Here is a 21441-nt window from a genome sequence, read left to right as displayed (position 1 = left end):
GGCACTTAAAACCTCAAAGCGCCCCATGAACAGTGGACCTCGTCTCAAACTACATGGTAACACAGGTGATCAAATATGGAACTTGTAAACACAAAACTGAGGTCATAGCAGTTGGTCAAGCATTCAACTGTAGTATTTTTTTAATTCTTCCACTGGGGGGTTTTGGTTAATTGAAAATCTTATTTAGTTGCAGTTATTGGGTTAAACTTTCACCAGTGCAACACTCACATGATATATACAACTATTATTGAAATATCTTCACTTGCAGCTATAAACTTTGAGATTTTTGGCTGAAACTTGAAATTAAAACTAAGATTCTTAGCTTTGAAGTTACTGTAGTCATTGGATGGAAACTTTGTGTTTTAATCAATTCTATGGCAATACAACATTTTTATGATACGAATTAAATAAAAATGAAAATTTAAAGTCACTTAGTGAACAAGTAATCATTGTGAGTTAGTAATTTTGGCCACAATTATAATGCTGCTTATCTTTTTTATTAATTGTCTTGTAAGCTTCAACTTATTTTCTGAGAGAATGCATTTTTTCAGTACTGTCTCTTTATTCCGCATGCATAGTATCATTTCTGAATACAATGTTTCATCAGGTTATTAAAAAAAGGAAAACAAGCGAATTGCTGAGATTGATAAATAATATATTTACCTTATCAGATCATTATGGTAACTTACAACCAAAACCTAAAAGTAAAAACTAATTTTAACTAATCTAAAACAGTTTGGCCACCATCCAAGGCAGTTTCCCTGTAGTCTTGTACACAGTCAGATTGTAGAGGAATGTAGAGATCACCAGAAATATCATGCAGGCCAGGAATATGTTGACTTTATCAATAAACGTTATCTGCAGAGAGTCCTGATTGTGACAAAGGTCTGATCTGTCCAAGTTCACTATCTGAAACAAAATATGGTTCAAGGATTAAAGTATTTAAGTTTTATTTATTTAATAACAATATATTTAAAAAGGAGAATCCAATCCCCATTTTAGCCTTATTCTACCCATCCTTATGGACCACTGGAAGATTGTATAAAACAGAATAAGGGAGAGAAACTACAGTACAAGGTTGACAACACCTTAGACTCTGGGAACACAGGACAATAGACAGTTTTAAAGATCTTTCTACTTGGTCTTTAAGCCCATAACAGTATATATTAGCTATAATAATGGCGTTTTGCAGAATTTTCTGTTTTTACAGACGGATTTGTAGAGTTTAAATATATACTATTTTATGCAAAAAAAAGTTACATTTAGTGTTGTTTTTTAAATATATTGTCCACTAAGTTATTTTCACTATCCGAGTCCGTGTCATTATCACACAATTGAAGCCAACCATCTATTTGTGCGTCGGATATTTCCACGTTATAATAAACACTAAAAATAAAACCATAACATTCTTCAGGACGGGAGACATTCAACAGCTTGATGTAGCTATCAGCATTGTGCGAAATTGCAAACACTCATGAAAGGGGATAAAGGAAGTGCTGGTATTTTACTTGCGCTACACGCAGTTGAGATGGAAGTGTGTCTTGCGCAATTTTATGGCAAACAACAGAATAAAACAAGAACAATATTACGGTGCGTGATTTTACATTGGTAGCACACTTTTACACAATCACTATGAATGTAATATTACACCAAAAACCAGAACGAAGTATTTCTGCTATTCAGTTCTAAGAGGTCAATTTAAATTAATTACATTTGTTGGGATTTAACAACTAATTTTTATTAATTGCCATCAAATACAAACAATTGTATTGAATAAATAAAATTATGCATGGGACAAACAAGCCCATTCTTTGTGTAACACTTGTGTTAGATTCTACATTTTTAATAATATTAAACTATTTGTGAACTGCTGGAATCTCAAATGTTGTTAAAGATTTTATCTTAAATATTGGTTTTTTATCCAATTTTAAGGACGTGATGTCGGTGAGGAGACGAGTCTGTTCCTGTATACTATTTGTTATAGACTATATAAGAAAACAATATAAAGTTTAATTATATCTATATTTGAATATACAGTGGAGTCCCGCTAATCCGAACACGTGTAATCCGAACGTCGGTTAATCCGAACAGGTCCAGGAGGAATTATTTATAACGATAATGAACAGTTATAGGAACTAATTACTTAAAAAATGAAAATGGGTGCATCATTTCGTACATAAACAAAGAAAACTTTAATTAAATACACATACAGTATTTTATTAAGACAAATTGTGTACGGTATAGTACATAAATAATGTAGTTAAATACAGTACCAAATTGAAACTTATAGATTAAGTATGAGTTAAATTACTGTATTAAGAAGTGAAATCAAACAAAAATTGGACGTACAGTACTGATATTATTATCGAGTACAATATTAATTGTTAAAAGACATAAATTCAGTTATTGTCTTCTGTCGCATTGAAGAGAGTCTATTGGATGACGCGTAGTTTCACCATCGTGTCATAAACATGATATCGGCAGGTGTAGCAGTAGCCTGTCGCTCTAAGTATCGTAGTACAATGTTAAGCGCTGCTGCACCGTCTGTGTGTGGCACCAACTCTCCTTTATCACCCAGGTTCTCGTCGTCCTGTAACGCGTGGACCCGTACAATATCCAGTACGCTCACATTGCTTAACAATAGAACTCTCACACTAAATACGGTAAATGTGCTTAGTATTCGCAAACACGTTTATTTGTCAAGAAATACAATGCAACAGTCATAAAACATATTTTAATAAAAAATGTTGATAATTCTATAACAAAATAGACCCATCTCAAGTTTAAAACCGTATTTTTCTGTAATTCTGGCTAATCCGAACAATCACATAATCCGAATAGGGCTCGGTCCCAATTAGGTCGGATTAACGGGACTCTACTGTATAACTAAAACTAGACATCAGTAGCTGGGCTCAATAGACTAGTGTTCAATACCCTTACCCATCCACCCATTCCAAAATATCTGAATATTTTAATAGGGGGACTCTCTTATTTATTACTTAAAGTTATCAACTTACCATTTTATTTGAGTTCATGTCTCCATAAACTTTTTGGCACCGAATGTCCTCTAGGTCTTTTATAATTCCAGAATATTTTTTTAGAAAATTCTGAAACAGTTAAACAGATCAGTTATTAAGTATAATTGTTAGGATAACTTTGTCAAATTCATCTTAATAATTATAATGTATTTTAGAGGTGGATTTAAATTTAGCTTTAATTTTACTAGAAATAAAGAGTTTGGTTTAATAAACATAAAATTACACATGCCAACTTTAAAAATGTTTGTTATGAAACAATAAAGTGAAAATCCTTCATATTCTTTAAACACTGAGGTTTAAATGAATGTTTTATTTATTTTGAATGAAGTTGTTGTATTGTTTTGGGCAGTCATTGGTTGTATGATTAAGTTATATCATACATCTTTAAAAAATTTGAAATAGAACGTTATTTGTGTAAAGAAAATGTTGCTAACAGTTATTTTTCATGTTTTAAAAGAATATTTTTATGATAAGCCAACTAACCATTTTTAGTTAAGGTTTTATCCCACGTTGTTGAAGAGAGATTTGAAACCATTCTGTTACTGATTTTCGTTAAAGAAAAGAAAGCAATAAATGTTTATGACCTCTGGACGACTAAAGTCAAGCTGAGATCAAGTTAAGTTACAATTTGAGGCAGTTTCTAAGATTTATAATCTTTAAAGTTTTTTCAACTTAACTTCTGACCTCAAGAGGCAGGTTGAAAAAAACCTTAAATGTATACCAAAAATGTAAAACTAGTCTAAGAGTCTAGAGCCAATCTGCATATCTATGTGCACGCAATCTAATTTTTCATGATATCAATGAGGAATCTTCCCTGATAAAGAAATGAATCATCAACCGTGCTAGTTTTGATGAAGGTCAAAATGGGAAGTTATCAAAAGGGTTAAAAATATTAAACCAAATTTTTTTCTCAGATCATATTTTCCCTAGCTCAGTCATAAAACATGTCATTAAATGTCACATTGGTGTCACTTAACCATATATACGGACCCTGTAAATATTTACCTTCAGACTATATCTAGTTGTCTGACTGTGATATAACTATTATGTTTGTCAAACAGTCATTTTCAAACCGAAAAAAATATTACCTGGGATAAAACTATAGTATCATTTCATACTTTTAACCCTTTCAATAACCTCCTGTTTCGACCTCCACTATAACGTGTGGCTGACAATACATTTCTTCTTAGGAAGAATTCCACTATTGATTAAAAAATCAAGTCGTGTGCTAATACAATGATTGTCGCTCGGCTCGTGAGCTTTCCATCATGTAGCTGACACTAGACACACAGATATTACTGTCATGGTGCTACTAGCTGAAGAGGCTGTAGTGAAACAACTTTTGAGTTTTACCCCATAAGATCGATGGTTAACCTCACACACTTTTATGCCATTAGTTTTAGTTGTTGAATCATAGTAAATCTCTCACTTTAAATGTATAATTAATAAGCATCCAAACACGTTTTCTTTTTTATTGTAAAGCGTATAATTTTTCAGGATTTAAATTTTTAACATTTACAAAAACGTTTGTGGTTTTTTTCTGGAAAAACAATTGAAATATATAAAAATTTGGTAAGATATGTTTTAATTGGGCCTATATATTCAAAGTAAGACATTTCCTGCAATTCTAGGACCAAAAATAAGGCTTTAAAAGTGATCGAAGTTTAACATTGTTCTGAAATCAAGATTATCAGTGCAGCTGGTTTTTGATAAGCGAGAAGAAACAAGATGTAAAGTAATATTTACACGTATGAATGTTATGGAATTTACTAGGTTAATAACTATAAATACCTTTATTTAGCCAGTTTTCAACTTTTTAATTGATTTCTTTCCAAATCAACTGTTGTCCAGTAAATTACAAGCAAATAAATGTAGGTAAAATATAAATTTAACATAAAAGATGAACAAATTATTATTACAATGAGAAGATTCAATTAAAATATGTGATTGTTTAGAAGTGACCCTCCAGTCTGCAAAAGGTGGTTTCTAGGATCACTTGTGTCACAAGTAGGTGCACTTAGGTATCACTCACTTAGTATACATGGTTAGTGGCATTAAACTCACTTTGAAGTGTATTGTGAACTCGCAGTCACACCTCCAAGGATTGTTGCCCAGGAAGATGTGGCTGAGCTTTTGGCTAATGAAGGCATGGTCCAGAGCATAGATTGGTATCTGGTAATAAACATTCATTTTTGACAAAATATATTACTAATACATTTAGTTTCATATTCTGAATTTGATAGCTAAAAAAATCTAACAATAGATTATATTCAAATCGCAAGGGAATTGACATGTCAAAAGTATTTATGACAAAATTATTTAATTATGACACAAGACTAAACTGAAAATTCTTCTCATTTATGAATTTCTGAGGAGATGATAAAAAAGATTACAGTTTTTCGATATTTGCTGTCAATAATGTTTTGTAACATCCATCAATAATAAACTTTAAACATAGGAGAAGGCTTAACTATTGCACATCTCTGTTAAGTTAGAGGTATTTCTACATACAAAGCTATTACAATATGTGAGAATTACACAACAAATGAATATTACTTATTTCTTTGCAGTGTCATAATTTTTTATAGTATATAGTTTTAATATCACTTGTTGCTTGTTATTTTGTTTTGAAGTTACTTACATAAGTGAAATTTTAAATCAAACACTAGGACCAAATCAACAAGAGAAAAATAATGTGTATTTATTCCAAATCAACAAGAGAAAAATAATGTGTATTTTATTCAAATAAGACGATTTAATTTGATTCATTAGTCGAACTTTTAAAAACATTTCTTAAATTCTCTGTATAGCTCTAATTCTTATTTGCAACTGAATTCTTCTTCTTTATTCTGTTATGGAAATTTTAACTGACAAGGAAAATGGAGATTTCAACTTAAACAGAAAAGGCAATTCAAACGGCTCAAATTAAGAATAACTGAACTTGTTTTTAATGGAATTCTAAAAATAATAAAAGGCTATTACGTCAATCACTTTACAAAACAAAAGCCAAAAGATATCAATCATGTGTTTTCATTTTAACAAACAATTTAGGAACATTATAACATTTTTTCCCCTTTAACAATGGTTTTAGTAATTAAAAATTAGCCAACATCAATCAATAATGTCAAACTTTTAAAATATATTTTAACTAGTATAAATAACTTTTAAACAACATGCTTGAATTTGTAAGTGTCTACATGTTATAGGTTTTATCAGTATAATCCTGTTTTTGTTTGTAACAAATATTAATTTTGGCATTGTTCTTCCCAAATGCTTCGTTTATGGCAATAACAATAATCCTCATATAGTAGAAGCAAGTGTTTTAACAGAGTATATTGAAGACAAATAAACTGTAATGATGTAAATAAGATTTTTGGACAGTCTGTATTGATTGGCATCTAGCTTTCAGTTAATAAATGACTAGACAAGGCAATATTGAATTTAGTTCTCAATGGGCTGAAGTAAAGACAGTTCAGCTTATGAAGAATAGACAGTTACCTGGCGGAGCCGGTTACCACGTAAGTTTAGCACACCAAAGTTGTTGAGCCAATGAGATCCCTCGAGAATGTTGATAGCCGATATCTGGTTGTTGTCTAAGTAGATCTCTCGCACATCTTTGTAGTGCTTGTTGAACACCAACTCTTCAACTGAAGTCAGCTGGAAACATTTATTAAATAAGTTTAGCACACCGAAGTTTTTTAACCAATGAGATCCCACAAGGATGTTGATAGCTGATATCTGGTTGTTGTCTAAGTAGATCTCTCGCACATCTTTGTAGTGCTTGTTGAACACCAACTCTTCAACTGACGTCAGCTGGAAACATTTATTCTTCAGCTACCAGTAATTTCTCTTTATCAATTATTGAGTAAATATTTGGTTAGCAGCTCCACTGATAACTATCTGAAACCATCCTTACAATATTGCTAATGGTGTAAACTTTAATTAGCACCACAAATATAAGCACGGGAACAAATAAAAACATACCAGGTAACGTATTGGAATTCCAGAAGGCTGGATTATTAATGCTTCTATACCTTTCAGTGCAGGCTGTGGTAGCACGTTCCAGAGGTTGATTAAATTGTTAAAGCATGAAGAATAGTAATTAAAAAAAAAAACATTGTAAATGTCATTCTTTTCATAGTTTTGCTATAATTCTTTCCATATTAGATTATATATTGGTAATTTAGTAAAAGTGGTTTTAAATTTTTAAGCCATGTTCAATACTGAGATTTTTTAAGAAATGTTCACAATTGCTATTTGTGTAAAAATCAAGTAATACAAGTAAACATGTAATAAATAAGTCCATGATATCTATCTTTGTATGTTGCACATCACACCAAAGTTTACTTATCAATGGATGGTCATCACTCACAACCTTTTTTAAGCTGGATTCCTCCAAAACTGAACATTCTGTATTTTGTGATTACAGTCCATTTGTGATAAAGTGCATTTATATTGGCAAACAATAAACTGTAAAAAGAAACAAAGACCGATTTTCAAAAATTTAATAGGTAAACAGGTAAAATAAAATTAGTACCTAACTCAAAGAGTTTGGAAATAAAATCTTAAGTTTGTTTGTAGAATTGATTTATTTTTCCCTTTTACAAAATTGGGAGATACAGATTTAGGCAATAATCATCCTATTACCTATCAAGTTCAAGAACAAAATATATTGAAAACAGTTTATTAAAACTTGTTTATACACAAAATGGTTATCGATTTAACATTGCAGTTTTTTTATGTTTTATTAATCGAATAAACATATCATGTATAGTTCTTAAATGAAGTTAATAAAACTAAACCAAAAGACTGGGATATTTTTTCTAGAGAGACAGGAGCTTACTTGGGAATGTTTTTGATTTTTCTCTATTGCACTAAGGGGGTTAATACAATAGGGACTCAACATTTTGAAATATTATCTCCAATTTGTAACCAGTCAGATGAAAGAGCTTTAAACCTGACAAATTCAATTAAAAAAACATGTTTTGTCTTGTTCCAGTAGAAAATTATGGGTAATTAAATATTTTATATTCATTATGAGAGAATCCCTCAAATTCATCTGGATTTCTGATATACTAACACAGAGCAGATTGTAAGCCTGTAGATGTTCATAGCCAAATAATTTACTATCAATTCATGGGTTGTACCATAATACAACCCATGTTTACATATGATGTACCATATTTATGCTGAGTTTTATGCCTGTAAATCAGTCAGGAGTATTTATTAAAATTTAACTTGTATAATTTTGAAGGAAGTTCATATTTTATCTGAATACAACAATCTAACTTTTAAATGGTTACCATTCTGTAATAACAAGTTATACATAATAGTAATAAATTTAGTATTTTGCCCATTGAATATTTTGAATTGTTACTGAACTCAACATTTTGGGAAAATAGTGCTGAATTAAAACACCTATAAACAAACTTTAATAAGTATGATAAATATCCTATAAATGTTTTGATATTCATTACTAAAAGTTGAACAGTTGGGGGTTCATTTTCTTTTCTTTTTGAACTTACTGGTTTATAACGAGTTACAATTTAATAAAATGTATTATTCTGTATTATTTAAAAATTACTGTCAAAATAATTTTTTATCTCTTTTGTGTTAGAGCTTGTTTCTAAAAATTCTCCTGGAGAGAGGCCTCCCAAACTATCCCTCCACCCATTTTAAAATGTAAAGCCATATATGACACTGTAATAACTATAATGTGTAATGTAGTATGATTCTTGTTTTAACTTAGCTGTAGAAATTCAAATATGAAATCATGTTCTTACACTCAGAAAATATTAACTCAAAATTCTACTCAAGATTGCTGCTTCAAGAAAATCATAGGAGAACCGAGTTGTTACTCACTCACATTGTTGTTACGGAGGAAGAGTGCCGTGGTGTAGTCAGGCAGGTGGTCTGGCATGGAGGTGAGGTTTCGACGGTTACAGTTGACCTTGATATGGGGTAGTAGCTTGCCTCGCTCGGTGACCAGGTAGGTGTAAGCTCTGACGACATGGTCCACAGAGCAGTTACAGGGATGGGGACACTGTGCTTGCATCACCTAGACACACTGACACAGTTGTCAGATGGGACTATTCCTCGTTACGTGTCCGAGTATCTCCAAAAACTACAGGAGGGTTCACTTCCGGCTGGATTATACTTTCCAGTTGAACCTACACTGCGTACACTAAAAACCGATGTCATTTAGATCTGGGCAACCTTATGGATGTCCAGGAGTGATACATCAAATGCAAATGTTGAGATATTGGGATGTAAGGGTAGATTGAAAGGTCTAGTCCAGTGCGGGGATGACTTTTGGAAGTTGGTGGGGCTCTCTAAAGTAAAAGGCTAAAGGTTGCTAGCCCAGACATAAGAGCATGACACCCTTGCTCTTTGACTGAAGAGGCTGGTAGACAACTGGCCTCCCCTTCTTCAAAGCAAACATGACTGTGAAATCCTTCCTCAAGGATCTTGACAGGATATGGCTCGTACCCATAACAGCCATCCCCACAGTAGACTAGACCTATCAATCTTCCCTTGCACCCCAATATTTGCAGTTAATGATGTGCCACTTCTGAACATCCTTTGGGGTTGCCGAGATTTAAGTGACACGTTTGTGTTTACTATACCTAGTGTGGGTTCAATTGGAAGGTATAAACCAGCCAGAAATGAACTCTCCTGGGGATTTTGCTTTTAATTGCATGAACATTGTACAAATATCTCACTGCAATGCATATTGTGCAATACTGGAGTTTTTATCACGTTTAGTGTTCAATGTAGACCCCAACAATTGGAACAAAAGAAAAATTAATTGTTAACATGAGCAAAAGATCTGTAAGAGAGAAGTGATTGTGCTCTTTTTTATTGAGGTCTTGAGATGTTTTGTTTTATCTCTCAAAATACTGCAGGCAAATGTTCAAACCATAGAACAGGTTTTTATTAATAAGAGTTGTATAATAGTGTTCTGAAAATGATCTTTTTCTACACTTGTATTCGATTAAGATCCTAAGATATACTTGACTTGTGACTATCAGATGTTGAGTTTGAAAATCAAAAGAAGACAGAATGGTAAACAAAATTTAGTATAACTTACCTTAACAAACTGCATAACCTGAACGAGAGGCTTGGGCATGGCTTTGGATTTCCCCTCACAGAACAACTCCTGCTTGTCAAGCACTTTGCTGCCTATGGATCCCTCAGCGTCAGAGATTATCCAGATCAAGCGAGGGTCACATGTCCAGTTATTACCTGCAACCAGTTCGCTAGACAGTTCGGAGACAACCAACTGGTACATTTGCAGAGGACAATTTAGGCTTGTGATTCATATGTTTTGTAAAAGAAGACAAGCAGTATGGTAAAATATTTAATTTTGGATCAAAAATTAGATTTAAATCAGAAACTTAATGTCTAAACACAGTTTACGGTGCAATAGACAGTGTCAATTTTACTAAAACCATGCAATAAAATTTGCTAGCCTAATTTAGGCCCAGTTACATTTACAAGTCATACTAGATTGCCTGCATTGTCATCTTCAAACTCTTCAATTGAGTAGGCCTTATTTTTTTATATTTTCTAAAGTTCTTTTAAATTTAAATTAGGGTTCTCTATTAATAGTACTGGCAACTTATTAAAAAGTGTTACACCTATATTAATTAGGTTAGATTTAGGTTTCTCTAGTCTAATATAGTTACAATCAAATTTTTCCTTGTTTCTTGTGTTATGTTCTATGTACAAGACAAGACAAGACAATTCTTTATTTTCACATTCATCAAGAAGGAAATGGCGTCAAATACATATTATCTTAAAAATTTTTCCCAGGTTTGTTGTCATTAGCTACCTAGGTCTTCACATTCTCTGCGAGTCGGCTCTCCAATTCAAGAATTCTTTTACTGAGTAAAAGGGTCTCTCTTGGAACCAGGAGTGCAGGCTTTTCTTCAACTTCCTTCCTTCCATTTTCTTCAGCTCATCAGGGAGATTATTGAAGAATTTTGCCCCAGCATAGGTTGGTTTTGTTTCAGAGAGAGTTAACTTGTGGATTGGCAAAGTAAAGTTATTGGCATGCCTAGTATTGTAAGAGTGAATGTCTTGGTGCTGTTGGACATTATGAGTTGTAGCTATCACAATACATTCTACAATATAAAGGCTGACTACTATTGATAACCTCCACTCTTTGAATACCCCTCTACAGCACTCTCTACATCCCAAGCCGGCCATGATTCTTAGAGCCTTTTTTTGAAGAATGAGGATTCGTTGGAGATTTCTTTCAGTTGAACCACCCCAAACCGCTAAGCCATATCTCATATGGCTTTCAAACAGAGCATGATAGGCTGTTATTGTGGCTTTTGTCGTGCTTATAGCTTTCGTCCTTTTTATGGCATAGATTGCTGAGCTAAGTTTAAGGCATAAGTTATTAATATGATTTAGCCATGAGAGTTTGTCATCAACAACGATTCCAAGATAATTAGTTGAGCTGACAGATTGAAGATTTGGTAGATCTGAAATGTCATCCTTCTTGTTCCCAAATGAAATTTGTTTCGTCTTTGATTCATTGAAAACCAGGTCATTGTTTCTACAATAGTCCATAGCAATGTTAACAGCAATGTATGAATTTATTTCTAGATTTTCCACTGAGCTATTGGCAGTTAATAGCATAGAATCGTCAGCGTACATGACTAAATTACTGTATGAATGTAAAACGTTAGGAAAATCATTAGTAAATAATATAAAAAGTACAGGCCCCAACACAGATCCTTGCGGTACACCACGGTCCATTGACAGGACCTCAGATCTAGAAATTGTAGTAATTCTTTTTATGGTCTGAGTCACTTCTACAACCTGGCGTCTTCCTTCAAGGTATGCTGAGAACCATGAAAGTGCTGATCCTTGGATTCCTAGATGAAAAAGTTTTCTTATAGTCAAGTCATGGCTTAGACAATCAAATGCCTTACTCAAGTCAAGTTGCACTCCCACTACATTATTTCCAGCCTCGATATTGTCCACAATGTGCTCCAACAGATATACTATTGCAGTCATGGTGGATCATCCCTTAATAAAACCATGCTGTTCCTCTGTCAAAAGGTTGTTCAGTTGAAGACCTTAAAGTTAATTCGTTAAAATTCTCTTTGACATTCAATAGAATGTAGAGTATAAATATACAAGGTAAAGTTCAAATATTTAGGCTTATGAAGTAATTCTTACAAGTTTCTCTATTAAAAACGTTTTTAGCTCAAGCTGCATTATCCCAAAGTGTTAAACCATACAATAAATGTACATGAAAAAACGATAATATGCATTTCGAATTAAATTACCAGATGAGCAAGTCCTCAGCTTCCGTATCAAAAATACAACTCTGGCAAGTTTAATACATAACTAATTGGAACGTCCTACCCAGGACAGCTTACTATCTAATATTATACCCAACAGTTACACGGAAGAGGATTCATGTTTACTTAGACTAACAATAATTTATCCAGTTTCTTCAGTATTAACAAGTTTGTTTGTTTCAAACCAGAAGTTGGATCTTTTAAGTGTAGTTTTGTTAAACTCATTAATTACAGCCATATTTCTGTCAGCTAACAGGAAAATTATGATGTCTGTATGTAGAACACTCTTAATACTTACAAAAGCATACAAATAGTTTTATATATATATATATTATACAGATTTAAATTTTTTGTACAGTACTAGTACTATAAAATGGCTAGTTCTAATACTATAATTGACTGGACCTAGTACACAGCAATAGTGGCAGTGAATAAATAATTCTTAGTGAGGTATCAACTCTATCACTTCAATATTAAAATTATTTAAATCTGTATCTTCAGGTCGATTAAAAAATGGTTTATATCTACAAATTTAAGCAGTTACAAATTAAATTTAAAAGATAAAAGTTTTCAAATTGCCTGCACATTATAAGCTGCTATTACATGACAGTTACGTATACAAAATAGCCAAATACTATTTGAAGGCACTAAGTTATGATGTATATTTGTCTTTAAAATAAATTTCTGGTTAAAGCTTGAGTGTTAGACCACTTTATAATAAAGTACATACTACACCTAGTATGCGTCTATTTATAATTTTGATGTGGACACTTGAGCCTACCAAAAATTTAAAATCGTCCATAATTCAATTTATAAATATGACCAGTAAAGACCATCATGAAGTAATTTTCATTATTTATTGAAAGTTACTTGAATTATTGTCTGTTTGTAAAATTAACTTGATTTTTTCATACCTTACATATTAGCACTGTTGCAACAGATGATTTTGTTTGTTGCAATAACTTTAAACTGTATCTGCAAATTCTAATACTAATAATATGGGTGTGAAAGTGCCTTTGTATGTTTTTTTTTTTGCTATCACGCATAAACTACCTATTCAACCAATTGTGCTGAAATTTGACATGGACATTCTTAGGGTCCCTGGGATGAATATGAGCCTATTCTTATTTAGAAAATCTCCCAGGCTACTCCCCACTGGTCTTTAAAGTAGCGAAAAAAAATCCCACTTTGGTCTCTAAGATGTGAAATAGTAATTAAAAGAGCATTTCTAATGTAATTAACTGTTCTGTGTAGACATTGTTTATTATTTTCAATTTAATACATTTATAGTGAGTACAAATATTTTTAACACCACTTTAGATTTCAGTGATTAAGTAAATGCGCTAAAACATAAGATGGTCAGAATTTGACACAGAAGACTCCCTTTTAAGCAGTTGGCAAGAACTATGTTAGATGAAATTTTGCTGGACTGTGCATTGAACTAATGTACTAATTCCAGCTCTAAATGTTCTAAAATACTAAAAAAGTTTTTCTGTTTGTAAAGAAACAAACGCGTAATGTCATTGTTAATGTACATTCAGCTGTACATTTTTATCAAATATTAAGTATTAGATCTAAAAGACACTGTTACTATCTAACAAAGTAAATTAGAATAGCGGTTAATATAAAATTTTTGATGGTTTTTTTTATACTTATTTTAAAACATACCTTTTAAAGTATGCAAAACATACTCAACTAAAAAATGTACATGTGTTTTGTTTAAATAAAAACAAATAATAATATCGTACTCTTCACAAGTTTGCTGGATGTGCATGGCTCAAAAATATTCCTTTTTTAACTAGAGGTTTATGTAAATATAACATATTCAGAGGGGGTAGTAACCTCCCCCCCCCCCTTTTGAAGGCGAATAATGGAAATGACAGTAGTAAGAGAGTAAGACATCTAATTAAAATTAACATATTAGGTTTTTATTTTTTCAAGTAAATAATTGTAATAACTTCTGTGGCTGTTAGAACTCATTATTCCAAACAAAATATTCTCTTAAACTTAGGTTGAGAAATGTGCCTTTAGATCCTAGCCGCCATTTTGTATTTTTCTAGAAAAATTATTATTTCTAGAACTAGTAAAGCTACAGATAGGTAGCTTTGCAACAAACTTTGCACATAGGTTTTGAACAAAATGGCGCCTTTTGAAATGTTTGAAAATTCCAACACTATTTTTTTATAAGAAATCTGTCAACCCATAAACGAGCACACCACTTTAAAGATATGATTGCACTATGAATATATTTATACGAGTTTTATTCACCTTTTTGTTCTAACCTAAATAAGCATGGCTTGCACCCCCCCCCCCCCATTTCGATTCAGGTACACCTATGTGTATAAACATTTCACTGAGACTCAATATATTTTTTAATGTTATGTGATAAAACAATAAACATTCCCGCATCATGATTTCCACCATTGCTCTTCAAAGGGACATTTTTCACTCTATAAAAGTTTATAAACAGTATTTTCATTTAGATAACCTCTTATCACTGTATAAATGTATGTTGGTTGCTGATAAAATGACTAGGTTTTGTAAACAGTGTATACAGCTGCACTAACAGCTATCAGCCTGGTTAAACCAGAACATGGTGAACATTTCCCAGATAGGAAACTGTTTAATGAGCTTGTTTGAGTGGGGTTTACATATTACAACTGGTGATAAGTCGATTTATTAATTGACAGATATAAAAGGTTTTCGAAGTCTTGCCAATATCTCAGCAGTAAAGATTTTACTCGTAAGCTGTTTTAAATCTCAAATCGAAGGATAACCTAATTCGAGTACTTTCACACAGATAAGGATGGTTGCAATTATATACAAGAATGTCAAAAATGCCAGTTTAAGTTTAAAAATGTATTTTAAATTGTATTTTTTACATTAATCAAATACTTAGTAACATTGTGTAAAGTACATCATTATGTTTACTGCTAGAGCTTAAATCGGCAGACTATTTAATGTTAGCCACTACATCGCTCTGTACCTAAAGTTTGAATTTCATGTAATAGCTATAGAAGAATGTAGACCAAGTAAACTAAGCAGAATGTATGAACTCTTAACACTCACTGTATGATTTACCATTTATTAAGAGATGGTTGAATTTAAATTACAATCTCATTTACATATATACATTTTTGTATGTAAATGTCAATAAAATGAATGTGCCCGTAAAGTGGTGGTTTAATGAAACATTACTTTATCATTATTAGATTTTATATCATGAAAATTTTGATCATGGATTTACTTTTTACACAGACAAGACAACAAAATGTTCGAAAACAAAATAAATAACTATTAAAAATTATGGAACCTCAATTTTTACTGTTGAGAATATCGATGTAGTAATACTTGACTCCTGACGATGAGTATTCTCCAATCTCTTTGTTTATAGAGCAGAAACATCTGACTTTCATCTTATTACAAATCTGCTTTAAGTTACTTAAGATCAAGTCTTACTTGATGAGAAAGACAATGCAGAATATTTTTCTACAAAAAATGTAAACTAATATTTCAACAATTAATTCAAGAATTGAGAGCTTGGCTGGACAAAAACATTAAAAAGTGTAAGTCAGCGATGTACTGGCCTTGAGGTGAGTAAAGAAACTGATATAGTGGGCACAAAAATGTGAAGCAGCTAGCATATATGAGTGGCCGAGGCTTAACTACTTGTATGGTACCTTCAGTCTTGGTGATCCAATTCAGCTAGTACATTAGTTTGGTACATATTAACTGTTCCAATAACATTTATGTTCTGTATATCTCTAGATGTAATACTACAACATTATGATACAAGTTTAACTACAAAGTCAATGTCAGAATTAATTGTCAACATCTAGCTGAGGTGAATTCAGAATAGGTAGCTGTCAGAATAGGGGCCAGAGCTGCCCTAAACCTTCTGAGTAAATTAATAAAATCGTTTGATAGGGGCATACTTCACCTAAGAACTTTGGTATTAAATTAAATTGCACATTTTACAAAGTTTTGTTTTAAAGAACTCAAATCAACATAAATATTTATTTGGAAATTACTGTCTCCCGACCCTAAGATTCACCGGATAAGTGGCGGGAGTTATAAGGTAACTGCAATGTTAACTTGTACATTTCAATATCTGGATGGAAATTTCTTACCTTATATAATAAACTTTGAATCATAAAAATAAAGTTAGATATCTATTTAATGTAACACTAACCATTGCCTGCTTAGTTATGTATCTAACAGATTAGAAATTTTTATCAAGGTGCACTTGCTACTCGTACCATATCAGGAAAGGTAAATATACCATTTACTTCATGATGTCCATTGTAGCATAGTAAAATATGAATGTGAAATTAAGAACTGGACAAGCTACTATTTCTGTAATACAGAATAAATAAGAAAAATCAAATTTGTTGAACAAAATGCACTTCTCATGGTTTTGGGTTTTGGTTAACAATTTTAAATTGTTCTGTACCTTTAACATTAAAAAAAGATAAGGTTAATCCAACTCATCCTCATAAGATATAAGATTTGTTAGAATGGTACCCTCCAAGGAAGTACACTCAAGGGATCCGGACCCCCCCCCCCCCCCCCCAATTTATTATTACTGAAATAATTCAGTATTACTGATGAAAGATCGTTCTCAACAAAGAAATGGGTCAAAAACTTTTTAAGGAACAAAATGGGGCCTTACTCTGTCCACTACGAGAAAATATCAATTTCCCCCCCCCAAATTTTTTCCTGGCTACATTCTTGGTACCCTTCAAACTCAAAATCATGGTCTGCTGGGACCATTAGAAGTAGTAAACCTGTCATAAACATTAATTGTGATCTGAATGAAAATTGATTCAGGTACGAGTATAAGAGGGGATGCCTCTCAACATTTATTTCAGCATTGTATCAATGCTTGTGCGGTAGAATGACAAAGAGTGAACACTCCCTCCACCATATCTACCTACCCCTCACATGCATTTCCAGTTTCTTTACTCACCTTTTGGCCAGAACAAAATCTCAAGCAGATGTAATTCGTCATCATGACGTTAATTTGACTGCCTAAATATAAATGAGAATAAACCTGGAAGGTACTCGGAGACAACACTCACAACAGTTTACCGGCAAGGTAGAGTGTGTGAAGGGCAGGTAGGGACGAGAAGATCTGGTAGTCCAGGTAGGACAGTCTGTTGTGTCTCAGGTCCACAGAGTGCAGCACTGGCAACTGTGAGAACACGTCTCTCTCCATCTGTGTCAGCTGTAGCTCAGTTAGGTTCACAGTCTGAAACACACAATTTGTTACAACTGTTATCTCACAATCTTACTGTACCACAAGACAGTGGTCTAAACTAGGTTAAACTCGGTTAATCCTTATTAACTACAGCTTTTTAATCCTATGGAATTAACGCAACAATCTCTCATTTTGTAATTAATTTTCAGCTCAGTGCTGCACTCTATACACTGATGTAAGAGTGCTTAAACATCTGAATATAATTCATGCATAAAAAAAAATTTAAAACTAGAGTCCATTAGTATCAACAATTTAAAAATCTAGTCGAGGATGAACTATGGCTATTTATAATCACATTGCCAATACTAAACGTTTAAGTACCTTTCCTTGACAGTTACAAAAAATAAATATGACAACAAATAACATGATACATGACATTAGTGTGCCATATGTGTAAGTTCACCAAATGCGACATGATACAAACTTTTAAATGCAGCGTGATATCATGTAAGATTAGTAGCAACTAGATCTGAAGCTACAGCTAGATATAGAATATACGTTTTAACTTCGTAAGTAAAATTTTAACTGACAACTGGTACAGTATCCAACCAAAAAAATCGCTTAACTTAGTGTTATTGATAAGATTTAATAGATAATATTACCGAAGAGTCACCAAACACCAAGTTGCAACAAGAATCATGACTTTTTATCCAATTCTATTTTGTTAATTGAAGTAGAAAATAAACATTGTGTTCTAAGGTGTGAATCCTCTAGGGTTGTCTCGAAATGGATTCACGCGGAGCATGGGAGAAGGTGGAGGTTGCATCCGGGTTTGAGAGTGAGTAGAATGGTATTACAGTCACCTTCCTCCAAGGTGGCTTCGGACCTTCTCTCATTAAACAGATCAATGTCTTCTAAGGTCATTGGTATCATTACGGAGCATGGTCACCTGAGGAAGCATCTTCACAGAGTTGGCATCCTTCAGGAGGATCCGCTCTGTGGAAGGTGTAATGAGCAGGAGGAGACTGCTGAGCACCTGCTCTTTGATTGCCCTGCAATAGCAAGAGAGCGGTATGCCATCTTTGGTAGTTTGGACAGGGGTGGTGAATTTTCCCAGGAGGACTTGATAGGTTGTTTTCGGCAGTTTGTTGAACTGCTGAAGTTGTAGACTGGTGGGCCTCATGGTGTGTTTCCGGGCTGCGCAAAAAGCCCTTGTGGCTTAAGTGCATGGCAGTAGGCCGCCCCAAGGGGGAAAAAAAAGGTTAAGAACAAATAATATTTCATACAGAATTACTCCTTATTTTATTGTTGTTTAGTTATTGTGTGTTTAGTTAAGGATGCAACCACTGGAGACACAGACAAGTGGAAGAGTAAGGTAATGAGAAGTCCTGTTTGACTCCATCTTCCTTGTCATCCTGTTTACATTGGTTATGAAATCCTAAAACACTTGGGAAGTATAAGAAGCCTGTAACGATGTGTATTGAAAGATGTGAACTTCTCCAGCTTGTTCACCCTTTGTGCGATATAAAAGTGGATGAGCATGGAGAAAAGCGTAACATGGTTTGACTTTTGATTACTTACTGTTGATGAAGAAAATTTGTTGTCTACCTGGAAAGTGGTCTATGATGAAGGGGATTTGTCACCAAAAACACTTTCATCTCATCAACCATGATCCTGCTGGGAATGCTCCTTAATTTTTTTTGTTATAAAAATAATTATTCAGTATTGATAAAATTTTGTTTAAAGTCAATAATTTTTCAATCCTATGTTTATCTATTTTATTTCACCTCTATCCTTTTAATAAAAGCCAGTGGGCAAGTGCATCTAGTCTAACTCGCAGATAAAAATCAAAACAGTGTCTGAATTGTTTTCTTACTTTATCCTTCAGTCATAGTTTAGAGGGAAAATAAATTTAACTATCTATAAAAGTTTCTGTTTTGAGATTACCTGTGTAAAACAGTATTTGTTGTGAAAATATACTGTCTATACATATATTTATAAACATTGGTTATGACCAAATGATAAAGTGGACCAAACAAACTGATTTTCACCAAGTTTGGCATGAGATTTAATTGGTGAAAAAAGTTATATGCCTTGGTTTAAAAATTATTATGCTTAAATTTTTACTAAGTACTTATAACCCTATAAAAACTCTATCTCTAAATTTTCTCGTAAGAAAGTCATAACAGGGATTTAAATTTTGCATCCTTCAAATTTACCTATAAATTTTTTTTAAGAAGGTAATTTATCATCAAATAAAAATGTCATAACTACACCTGTAAAGATTATCATTTAATTTGATACACAATTACCATGCAAGTGGAATTATCTTTAAAAAAAATAATTCATTTTCATTTAATGGAATAATTGAAATTTAATGGAATTTGCATACACAATTAAAAAAATGTGTGTCACAAGTTACAACTGTTCAATATTTTATGTATGGTTTTTTTATGATAGACCAGATGTGTTTCTTACAAATAGCCAAGCAAAAAACTTGTCACAAATATAATATAGATGTTTACTAACCTCTATCGTTAATGGTTGTGGTTATTTCATAAACGCATTACAGTATAAAAATGCATATTTAATTTTGGCAAAATCATTTACAAACTATATAATCTTGTTTGACAATTAATAAAGAAAGTAAATTGGTACAATTACGTATTTGTTGTATTTATACAATAAAAATAAAGTAGGGCACGATATTGGCTCTGGAACTTATTCTATTCTCTTCTTATCATTTACTCAAATGCACTTGAATAAAAAAATATCAATATATTAAGTAATAACAGCTAAATATTCTATGATATCTTTCTTGGATGTATTTCACAAACAGCACTTTTAGAAATGCCAAGTTTACTTCAATATCCTATTTCTGTACTGACCAAGGGCAGACAGATTGTGATGAAACTAGGTCTGGCCATAATTTGCATACTCCCTCTAATTAATAGCACTTTCTTAAGACGAGTCTCTCACTCCAGTCCTTCATACAATACACTTCAACATGTATTCTTCGTGTTCTTTTATCCTAACATTTTACGTTCCTATGTATTCCTTATAACAAATACATTGTATACTGTAACATTTGCAGGATCACACAATTTTAGAGTGTTAGTCTAAGAGTGTTATGTGTTTTAAACACAGTTGTAATGTAGTACTTTCTACCAGCTCTTCTCCGATAATAAACACAATATCCGTTTCATTTAATTTATTTGCACACAAAGAAGAGACATAAATGCAACCTAATTTCGACTGATGGTTGAATTAACAATGGCAAATATCTAGAAAAATCCGTTTCCTTCACAATCCTTCCATTGTCAAAAACAAACTGCAAACAAAGTATTGTGAACATCAAGTGTTATTAAAACAAAACAATTTCATGTGATTATTGCTATACTAACCTTAATAAATTCCAGATTGGCTCATTTAATGAATTATTTATACAGCATGTATAACCCTGACTCTATGATGGCATAGCTAACCAATAAAAGTGCATCAGATGCCATCCATATGCACAATATAAACTCATAAAAATTAATTACAATTATATACCTACTGTAAATTTGACCTTGAAACTGATTGATTGACAGTTGCAAGGTGCTGAATCTACCTCCTGTCATTCTTCTAACTAACTTCTGTCAAACTTCAAACTCTGTTATGACATTATTTTTAATCATAGAATTATAGCAAATGTTTTATTTTAAAGATATGATTAATACTTATCGAAACGCTTTTAGTTTTGAGTGTTTATGGTTTTTCAGACAAAAAATTACAAAATTCTTTGGTCCTTTATTATTTAAATATTAAAAACACGTACACTATATAAGAGAAACTTTGTATAAATGTAATAATACAGAATTAGGCTAACTGACAGCTTTAA

At 32.5% G+C, this 21441-nt stretch overlaps 1 protein-coding gene across 3 annotated transcripts in view; it reads right to left on the bottom strand.

Moving 5' to 3' along the window:
• Nucleotides 1-634: 634 nt before the first annotated feature.
• Nucleotides 635-21441, bottom strand: part of LOC124365894 (protein singed wings 2) — a 33182-nt gene continuing 12375 nt past the window's right edge. For all 3 annotated transcript variants that reach the window (XM_046822007.1, XM_046822008.1, XM_046822006.1), the window contains exons 4-10: nucleotides 17450-17609; nucleotides 10129-10283; nucleotides 8905-9096; nucleotides 6537-6695; nucleotides 5103-5210; nucleotides 3018-3107; nucleotides 635-909 (exon numbers count right to left, since the gene is read on the bottom strand). In XM_046822007.1, the coding sequence (XP_046677963.1) occupies nucleotides 727-909; nucleotides 3018-3107; nucleotides 5103-5210; nucleotides 6537-6695; nucleotides 8905-9096; nucleotides 10129-10283; nucleotides 17450-17609 (1047 nt within the window). In that variant the 3' untranslated portion in view covers nucleotides 635-726. The remainder of the gene's footprint in view (nucleotides 910-3017; nucleotides 3108-5102; nucleotides 5211-6536; nucleotides 6696-8904; nucleotides 9097-10128; nucleotides 10284-17449; nucleotides 17610-21441) is intronic.

This window comes from Homalodisca vitripennis, chromosome 7 (assembly GCF_021130785.1).
Source record: "Homalodisca vitripennis isolate AUS2020 chromosome 7, UT_GWSS_2.1, whole genome shotgun sequence".
In the NCBI taxonomy this organism is placed as follows: Eukaryota; Metazoa; Arthropoda; class Insecta; order Hemiptera; family Cicadellidae; genus Homalodisca; species Homalodisca vitripennis.
Note: the sequence above shows the minus strand (reverse complement) of the source record. Positions and strands in the feature narration are given on the sequence as shown.